This window comes from Penaeus monodon, chromosome 36 (genome assembly GCF_015228065.2).
Source record: "Penaeus monodon isolate SGIC_2016 chromosome 36, NSTDA_Pmon_1, whole genome shotgun sequence".
NCBI classification, from domain to species: Eukaryota; Metazoa; Arthropoda; class Malacostraca; order Decapoda; family Penaeidae; genus Penaeus; species Penaeus monodon.
The window spans coordinates 25,674,318-25,685,358 of NC_051421.1; the positions used below are offsets into that span (position 1 = coordinate 25,674,318).

The 11,041-nt window shown below is 42.4% G+C and overlaps 2 protein-coding genes across 2 annotated transcripts in view; both read left to right on the forward strand.

Annotated features, from left to right (window-relative positions):
* The window catches only part of LOC119595596 (mucin-5AC-like), a 9,257-nt gene extending 3,231 nt beyond the window's left edge, over positions 1–6,026 (forward strand). Inside the window, exons 3-6 of the mRNA XM_037944706.1 lie at positions 2,061–2,188; positions 4,205–4,450; positions 4,800–5,171; positions 5,295–6,026. Coding sequence (XP_037800634.1) covers positions 2,061–2,188; positions 4,205–4,450; positions 4,800–5,171; positions 5,295–6,026 — 1,478 coding nt within the window. The remainder of the gene's footprint in view (positions 1–2,060; positions 2,189–4,204; positions 4,451–4,799; positions 5,172–5,294) is intronic.
* A 31-nt stretch (positions 6,027–6,057) lies between these two features.
* Positions 6,058–10,397, forward strand: LOC119595598 (mucin-5AC-like). The gene is made up of 8 exons (XM_037944707.1): positions 6,058–6,243; positions 6,349–6,480; positions 6,823–7,011; positions 7,454–8,299; positions 8,379–9,599; positions 9,870–9,972; positions 10,103–10,123; positions 10,288–10,397. The coding sequence occupies exons 1-8, from the start codon at positions 6,058–6,060 to the stop codon at positions 10,395–10,397; spliced, it is 2,808 nt and encodes a 935-aa protein (XP_037800635.1).
* Positions 10,398–11,041: the final 644 nt, after the last annotated feature.

The following is an 11,041-nucleotide window of genomic DNA, read 5'->3' on the forward strand; positions in this document are numbered from 1 at the left end:
ATTTGACTGGATTTGGTCGGAATTGGGAAAAGGGGAGAGATCGAAGCGAAGTCAAGAGAATTTTTCTTCACCCAAATTTCAAAATTACTAAATCAGATGCAATATCAGATGGTTCAAAATCTGAAAATGGCGTGGGCTTTGCAGCAGTGAGCAGAAGGAAGACTGCATCTGGCAGTCTTTCTCTAGCAGCCTCGATTTCACTGCAGAGTTACATGCCATCCTTGCAGCAGTTAAGATGACTAAGATCTTACAAAACCATTCTGTTTTAATATATTGGACTCTCATAGTGCCTTGCAAGCAATCAGAGTTAAACTCATCACTCCAGGAGTGAGGGAGGTTCAAGATTGGCTTGCATTGATGCAACACGTAAAAAGATAACTCTATGTTGGGCCAGCCGCATGTTGGTATTAGTGGGATGAGCGAGCTGATCAGAGGCCAAGGCGGTTGCCGCTCAGCCTTGTGATGCTCGTTTTCCCTCCCACCCCACCGACTTGAAACCAGCATCGGGAGTTGTCTTCGTGAAAGATGGAGGGAAAAAAGGGATGCATACCTCTAGAAACAAACTGCAAGAGATTAGAGATGATCTTGGCAGTTGGGTGACCAGCATCCATCCCAACAGAAAAGTAGAAGTTGTATTAACAAGACTAAGAATCGGGCACACAAGACTGACTCATGGACCGATGATGGCTAAAAGTCAAGCACTTTGTGAGGGATGCCAAGAGCCATGAACGGTCGCACATGTAGTGGAAAGATGTGCAACATTCCAGACCAAAGACGAAATGTACTTTCTCCACCATATACACTAAAAAAATGTATTGGGGAGGATTGTGACATAGATAGTCTTATTAGTTTTCCTTAGGGAGACTAGTATTTTAAATAAAATTTAATTATTCATAATGTTTAGCAATAATTTTATGCCTTAGAGCATAATATTTATGCTTTGATTTTTATATATTTATTGTTATTTGTAAGATATTTATTGATAGCTTTTTAAAGTTTTAAATATTCTGATATTTCTATCTAACAAGGTGTTCGCCGCTAATGACCTTAGCTGTTGACGCGGCAGACAATTTTAAATTATCCCAAACAATCAATCACATCAACCCCAAAGCGAGATGGTAGCCTGATAGTTGAGGTTTCGTCCCAGACGAGAGTGACTGTTTGTGTTGGATATGCGACATTCCAGGGACTCAAATCTCATGTTCTCCTCACAAAACACTCAGTCACGTACAAGAAAATTGTACTTTTCCCCACGACCTGATGAAGTATTCTGAGGAGAAGCTGTTAGAGGAACTAAAGAATTTTCATGTAGTGACAATAAACGTTAAAGGAAGAAAGTTGATGGACGGAACAGTCGACACCAGCTCTCCTTCTAACTTTTGAAACAATAGTACTTTCGGAATCAGTTAAATTGGTATGGTACCACCTCAAGGAAAAGCCATATGTACCCAACCCTATGCGGTGCTTCCACTGCCAGGGTTATGGCATGGATCCAACTCTTGCCATTTTAAGGAAAATGGACAACCAAGAGTGTGTGTAAAATGTGGTACAAAAAGGTCATGAAGGAGATGACAACCGTCCAGGTCCAATATGCTGTTATCACTGCAAAGAAGCTCATGAAGCTTTTTTAAAACAATGTAAAAGGTACACATTTGAGAGTATTGTATTAAGGAGCAAGGAGAAAGTTAATTTTCCAGAGGCAAAGCGACATGCCATTTCCTGTTTGCACAGCACTAAGTCCAATAGTAATTTCACACCACTCTCCCACCTTAAATTTACCTCAATCGAACTGCCTCTGGTATTGTTCCCCAGAAAAGGGAATGGGATGAGGGGTCTTTTGGAGGAGACCCCCCTCCAATAAGGTCTTTGGACACAGTCGGCCCCCAAGGCCTTGTTACACTCTAGTCCCACCCATTCTCAGGGCCCCGTTGCTAGGTAATAATCTGAAAAAAAGCTAGGTACCCTTTACCTGGGCAGGGGAACTTGAGCCTGTTCAAAAGCTCCCCCCGGGAGGGGGGTCTTTGCAGCTATCAGAAGGCTCCAAGGCTTCAACGTGACAGCCCCAACTGCCAACTCCAAGGGCCTCTGCGCTAAACAGAATGCTCCTAAACCAAAAGGGCTGATGCCTCTTTCCCCGGCAAAGAAATCTCACCCTGTCCAAAAGGAACCGTTGGAACTGTTTTTACAGGTAAAAACCTTCAAAGGGACTCCCCCAAACCCTGGAAAGGAACACCCCAAAGGGATGGGTGGGCCTTAACCACAAGTGCTGCCAAACAACTTATGAAGAGGTAGTTTGTCAGCCTGAAGAACTGAAAACCCTAATCCAATGGAAATACCAGGGAATTCATGCAAAATGGGAGGAAATGCAACATCTGATAGCTTCATTAACCAAGTTTGTTATGCCTAACAGGACTATGACAGGGAAACGTCGATTCCAGGAGTTTCATTTAATCCGCTATAAAGGGCAATATGACCTTTTTTTTCTACGCAAAGTAAGAAGTCCATATTTTAAAAGGTTTACTTCTCCAAATCTAATAGGGTTGTTACGGTAATGAGTCGATAAATGTAGAATAAATTACCCAGTATGTGGCATTTAGAGATGGCTAATATAGGTTGTACTTTTCTTCTATAAGTGCTGAAGTCCTACAGTCCAGAGGTTATATATTGTATATATTATATTATATATTATATATATATATATAATTTTAATATAATATAATAATGTATATAGTAAATAAATATATATATATATTTTAATATATTATATATATAGATATATCATAACATATATATATATTTTATATATAAATAATATTTTAAAATATATATATGATATATAAATGAGAGGAAAGAATATAGAATTTGCATATAATATATATATTATATATATATATATTATATTATATATATATATAGGAAGAGAGAGACGAGAGAGAGCGAAGAGCAGAGGATGAGAGGGCCGAAGACGAGAGGAAATATGAGAAGAAAAAGATATATCAATATGTATATATGTATCATAATACCCACGCACACCAACACACAACCACATATATATATATATATATATATCTTATAATATATAATATATTATATATATTTGTTGTGTGTGTTGTGTGTGTGTGTGTGTGTGGTGTGTGTGTGGGTTTGTGCCCACTTTGTACTTTTGACTTATGCCATGATTTAACGCTTTTGTTACTTCTGTCTTGTTTTTACGCCACACCTGCATATAACGAATAAACACGTCAACACAAATTAATAGATGTCCAACACACACACACACACAACACACACACACACACACACACACACACACACACACCCCACACACACACAACCCCAATATATTATATATATATATATATTTTATATATATATATATATTGTGTGGTTGTGTTGTGTGTGTGTTTGTGTGTTGTTGTGTTTTTGTGTGTGTGTGTGTGTGTGTGTGTGTCGCGTAGTGTTTTATGTATACATATATACATATTAATATATTCTTCATTTCTCTCTCTCTCTTCTCTCTTCTCCTCTCTTTCTCTCTCTCCCCTCTCTTTTCTCTCTCTCTCTCCTCTCTCTCTCTCTCTATCGATTATATTATATATATATTATAATATTTATATATTTTTTATTTTTATATATTTTATATATATATTTATTATATTTTATTTTTAATATAATTCTTATTTCTTTTTCTCATATTTATATATATTTTTATATATATTATATTATATATATATATAAAAATATTTAATATTATTATATATATATATATAATATATATATATATCCTATAATATTTATATTATTATATATATATTATATATATATAATATATTTTTATAAAATATTTTAATATATATATATATTATATATATTACGTATATTATGTATATATAGATTTATATTTACAGACTGGTATGATATTCATCTACCCAGAATTCCTCTTTTATTACTGTTATCACCTTAGTGCATATATAAAAAAATACGAGAATAATAATATAAAAATGTTTTATCACAGAACGTGTACGCAATTATACCCCTAAATATAGTTTCAGCAACGTGACCTATCAAAGAGAAGGTGCCATCTTTTCCCACCCCTTGAAAATTTTAGTAATTTATTTCTTCATTAGTTTATCTCACTATTTTAGTTCATTATAAATATCACCTTTCTTAGTGTATTGGATAGACGACAATTACACCACAACAGTATACCACCGACAACATTACCAGCCAACAACATTACCAGGCAACAACATTACCCCGCCAACATACCAACAACAACAATACCACCGACAACATTACATCACAACATTACACGACACAGTACAACCGACACGTAACCAGCAACAACATTACCAGCAACAACAGTAAACCAGCAACACTTACCAGCAACGAACAGTCCACCAACACATTACCCGCACAACAGTACCCAACAACATTACCAACCGACACAGTAACCAACACGCAGTAACCCACCGACACATTACCGATCACAACATTTACCACCGACAACAGTAACCACCACGAACCCAGTAACCAGCAACAACAGTACACAGCAACACAGTACCACACACATGTACCAGCAAAACAACATTAGACCCCACAACGTACCAAACCAACAACAGTAACCAACGACACATTACCTCAACAACATACCGACCGACAACACGTACCACCGACAACAGTACCCACCGACAAACATACCAGCAACAACAGTACCACAACAACAGTACCGGTCGCAGCAACATTATCAGCAACAACATCCACCGCACAGTACCACCGACAACATACCCACACAACAGTACCACCGACAACATACCACCACAACATTACGCAGCAACAACATTATCAGCAACACCATTAACCCCGGCAACGTACCACCAACAACATTACCAGCACAACATTACCACCAACAACATTCCAACACCACTTACCAGCGACAACATTATTCAGCACAACATTACCATCACCTACAACATACCCAGCAAACAACAGTACCAGCAACAACAGTACCAGCAACAACAGTAACCAGCAACAACAGTACCAGCAACAACAGTACCCCCAACACTTACCAGCAACAACTTCCCGCAACAACAACAATACCAGCAACAACGTACCACCAACCACCTTACCAGCAACAACTTACCAGCCCACCAACAGGTACCACAAAAACAGTACCACAACAACATTTAACAGCAACAACAAGGTTTAAAAAAAAAACAAGGGGGGCCCAACAACAGTACCAGCAATGACAGACCACAACACATTACCACCAACAACATTACCACCGACAACAGTACCAGCAACAACAGTACCACCGACAACAGTACCACACAACATACCAGCCACAACAGTACAGCACAACAGGTCCACCGACAACATTACACCGACAACATTACCATCACAACAGTACCACCACACATTACCACGCAACAAAAGTACCACCCGACAACAGTACCAGCAACAACAGTAACAGCAACAACAGTACCAACCGACCGTACAGTACCTTTGTAGCAACAACATTACCTGACCGTCCAAACATTACCAGCAACAACATACAACACAACAGTACCCAGCAACAACAGTACCACGCAACAACAGTACGCAGATCAACAACAGTACCACGCAACACAGTAACCAGCAACACAGTACCACAAACAGTACCCGACAACAGTCCAGCTACACGGTACCCCGACAACAGTACCACCGACAACATACCGCAACAAATTACCACCACAACAGTACCACCAACAACAGTAACCACCGCCACAGTACCATCAACAACATACCACCAACACCATTACCAGCAACAGACAGTACCCACCACAAACAGTAACAATCACAACATTAACAAACAGCACAGTAATACCGAACAACAGTACCGAGCACAACAGTACCCCGACTACCATTACCACCGACAACAGTACCTAACAACAACAGTACCATCAACAACAGTACCATCAACAACAGTACCACCGACAACCGTAACCACCGACAACAGTACTCTGTTTTGCGCAACACTTACCTAGCACCAACAGTACACACACATTACCACACAACATGTACCACCACAACTCGTACCACCGACAACAGTACACGACAACAGTCCAGCACCAACATTCCAGCAACAACAGTAACCGTACCATCAACAGTAACCAGCCAACAACAGTACCAGCAACTAAACAGTACCACGACAACACAGTACCCGCACACCAGTACCCCGACAACAGTAAACCAGACCGACACGTATCCCACAACAACATTACAGCAACAACATTACCAGCAATAAAACAACAGTACCACCGACAACATACCAGCACCTGACAACAGTACCACCGACAACCTTAACAGCAACAACATTACCAGCAACAACATTACCAGCACACAGTACCAGCACAACATACCACCGACAACAGTACCACCGCCAACAGTACATCACACATTACAGCAACACGTACCATCAACCATACAGTACACGACACAGTACCACGACAACATTACCAGCAACAACATTAACGCACAACCAGTACCCCACCGACAACATTACCAGCACAACATTACCACCAAAACAGTACCAGCAAAACATTACCAGCACACAACGCCACCGACAACATACCACCGACAACATTACCAGTCAACACTAATTACCCAAGCACATCATAACACCGACGAACAATTACCAGCACACAGTGACGCCCAACAACAGTGACCACGCAACACATTACCAGCCACAGTCCAGCAGCACCGTACCATCACCACAGTTACCACAACACAGTACCACCGACTAAACAGTACCAGCCAAAACAGTAATCCTACCGACAACAGTACCACCAACAACAGTACACAACACAGTACCACAACACAACAGTACCAGCAACACAAGTACCCACCGGACAACTTACCAAGAAACAACAGTACCAGCAACAACGTACGCACAACAACAGTGCCCGCAACACAGTACCACCCGACACAGTACCACCGACACGTACCAGCAACAACAGTACCAGCACAACAGTAATCACCTGACCGCTTTAACATCAACAACAGTACGCATTCAACAACAGTACCACCACACAGGTACCAATCAACACCAGTACCCAACAACATACCTACCAACAACGATTAACAGCACAACATACACCAACAACAGTACCAGCAACAACAGTACCAGCAACAACAGTTATACCACCACACATTACCAAACACAGTAACCCTCCGACAACATTACCACCAACAACAGTACCACCAACAACGTACCAAAGGGGGGGGGGACAACAGGTACCAGCAACACATTACCAGCAACAACATTAACTAGCAACAACTACCATACAACAACAGTACCAGCACAACATTAACCAGCACAACAGTACACACACACATTACCATCAACAACAGTAACACCGACAACAGTAACACCAGAACAACATTACCACAACAACAGTAACACCGACAACAGTACCGAGCAACCATTAACCAGCAGACACATTACCAGCAACAACACAGTACCCAGCACAACGTACCAGCACACAGTACCACAACACGTACCAGCAACAACAGTACCAGCAACAACAGTACCACCAACAACATCCCAGCAACAACAGTAACCAGCAACAACATACCAGCAACAACAGTACCAGCAACAACAGTACCATCAACCCAACAGTACCAGCACAACAGTACCAGCAAACAACATATCAGCACAACAGTACGAAAAACAGCAACAACAGTACAACCAACAACATTTACCAGCAACAACAGTAACCACCAACACATTACCATCAACACAGTACCACCAAACAAACATATACCAGCAACAACAGTATACACAGCACCAAACAGTACGCACGACAACATTACCAGCAACCAACAGATACCATCAAACAACAGTACCGACCGCAACATGTACCAGCAACAAGGTTCCACGACACATTACCATCAACAACATTCCGAGCACAACATACCACCAACAACAGTACTACCAACAACATTACCACACAACGTACCACACAAAGTAACCACCGACAACAGTACCACCCACAGTACAACCGACAACAGTACCAGCAACACATTACCAGCAACAACATCCCACCTTACAAATTACCGCAACACATTACCAGCAACAACATGTACCATCAACACATTAGCCAAACCGACAACTTACAACAAACAACATACCACCGACAACATTACCAACAACAACGTACCAACGACAACATTACGCAGCAACACAGTACAGCAACAACAGTACCAGCCAACAACATTACGCAACAACATTAACCACCGCACATTACCAACAACAACAGTAACCATCACCGACAACATTATCCGCAACAACATTTACCACCGACAACAATACCAGCAACAACATTAAATCACAACAGTACCAGCACAACAGTAAAACCTACCGTGACCATTACCACCGACAACATTCCAGCACACATTACCAGCAACACAGTTACACGACCAACAGTAAAGCAACACATTACCACCCAACAAGAATTAAAAAAAAAAATAACATACCAGCAACAACAGTACCAAGCAACAACAGTACCACAAGCAACCACGTCCCACCGACAACAGTAACCTACCGACAACAGTACACCAAAAACAGTACCAGCACCCCAGTACGCAGCAACAACAGTACCATCAACAACAGTACCACCGACAACAGTACCACCGACAACAGTACCACCGACAACAGTCGCACCGACAACAGTACCACTGACAACAGCCGCACCAACAACAGTACCACTGAAAACAGTCGCACCAACAACAGCTGCACCGACAACAGCCGCACCGACAACAGCCGCACCGACAACAGCCGCAACCGATATCGCACACACCGACACAGCTTAACCGACACCAGCTGCAACCAGCAACAGCGCGCCCGACAAACCAGTCGCACCGACACAGCTGCACCGACACAGCCGCGCCGACCACAGGCCGCACCGACAACAGACCCGTGCCCGACAACAGCTGCACCGACACACCCGAACCGGACACCACTGCACCGACAACAGCTGCACCGCAACACCCGCACCGTACACGACAGCCCGCACGACAACACACGCACCGACACCGCCTCACTACAACCACCTGCACCGACAAAACACCTCCGCACCGACAACAGTCCGCACCGACAACACAGCGCACCGACAACATTCGCACCGACAACAGTACCCCGACCCACATTCGCACCGACACAGCTGCACCGACGACATTCTCACCGACACACCGCACCGACACCGTCGCCCTACAACAGTACCACCAAAACAGTCACACCGACACATCTGCACAGACAACAGTCTCACCGACAACACCTGCACCGACACAGTCGCACCACAACACCCGCACCGGGGACAACAGTCGCACCGACAACATGGTACCACCGACAACAGTCCGCAACAAACAACCAGTCGCACCTGACCGCAACTTCTGCTCAACAAGTTGAAACCGCACACTCTCGTCTGGTGAATGTAACTTCATCTGTCGCAGAAAATGGGACTTTTATCCTCATTCACGGCCAATGCTCGCAGTATGTTTCTGTGGACAACTCAGTGTGCTTATGTTCAGCATGCCACTGGTCCCTTCATTCACTCGCGGTAAGCAGAACTGCGACTGCCTGCAGGATGAAGGTTGCACTGATGATTGAGACGCACCTGCCCCTTGTCTAATCCTGCAGCCCTCCACCCGACCTTCCGTCTCAAATGAACAAATCTGTGACTGCGAGTGTTTGTCTGAAGCTCGCTCCAATGACTGTCCTCTATTATTTATTGTGCAGTAAGTCATTGGTACCCTACGATTTTAAAAACTGATTATGTAAATATGCCCATATACGATCTAAATAGATATTAAATTTGCTTGTGTTTCAGCCGGGCCGATGCCACAGTTCCATGCTGTTCAGATTGTCTAGTTTCCATCCTGAATTCACAATGCCGGCCTTCAAACGCTGTTACCCTCATTGCCAGCCAGAAAGTACCACGCACAGGTGACCCACTGGGGAGTGTCATTTATCCAGCTGACGTCCTGTTTTTCAGAGTAGTACAAATGTGAATTTGCTCCAAATGTTTTTCTTCCACTTATTTGAACACAACTGTCCTTTAAGATTTAGACGACTTGCTTACAGGTTAGCTTGAAAATCAATTACATAATACTCACTGACATAGAACTTCTTCCCATAATTCAATGTTTTCTTTAAGGTAACAGAAAAGGACACCCACTCAAGTATCCGAGTGCGCTGAGGGCCTTCTCTTCAATGACAAATATCCCATAGCTGTGACCTTCCCTCAGAAAGTGAGTGTTTCATTAACTCGTCCGCAGAGAAGCCTCACAACGACGGCGCTCCTCCACAGTACGTGACAGGTATGGACAAGCACTACCTCCCCGGGTATGTCTCTTGAGTATATCTGCTTCGTTTGTGCAACGAACATGTAGAAAATCCCGTTCTCTTTCAATCTATATCTCTGCATCTATAATCGCTGTTCATCTATCTGGTTGCTCCAGTTATTATTATGAAAGTTATATATGGCGGGTTTACATGGCGTTTTCCTCTCCCTTGCGCTGAAGAATGTAGCAGCTGGTTAGTGGCAATTCGCATGGAGGTCAACCCCACGCTTACTTACTTTTTGCTCTCACGGTACTGCTCACCTCTGCGCGTGTAACTGCCCTCGCTGTATTCAGTTTCGCGCTCAGGACTGTATCGTTCATGCAAATAGACCAACGGTGGATTCCCCCTGATTTTATTGTTATAATGATGCCTTAGTGAAATATTTATTAAAAAAAAAAAAAAACATAGCATAGAATTAACAATAAATTATTTATAGAATTTCTTAGTAATCTATTCTACTTACATTATCCTTCATAATTTATTTACAACCATATCAAATAACAAAGTAACAACTACCTGTTCCTATTTTGGAGTGCATTTCTGCACTTACTTGTTTTTCCTCGCCAGCAATTTACTTGTGTAACCCTGTTCACTATCACATTATGACAACAGCAGGAGAAGTTGCTAACGGGTGAGGACGACATAATCAACGTTGTA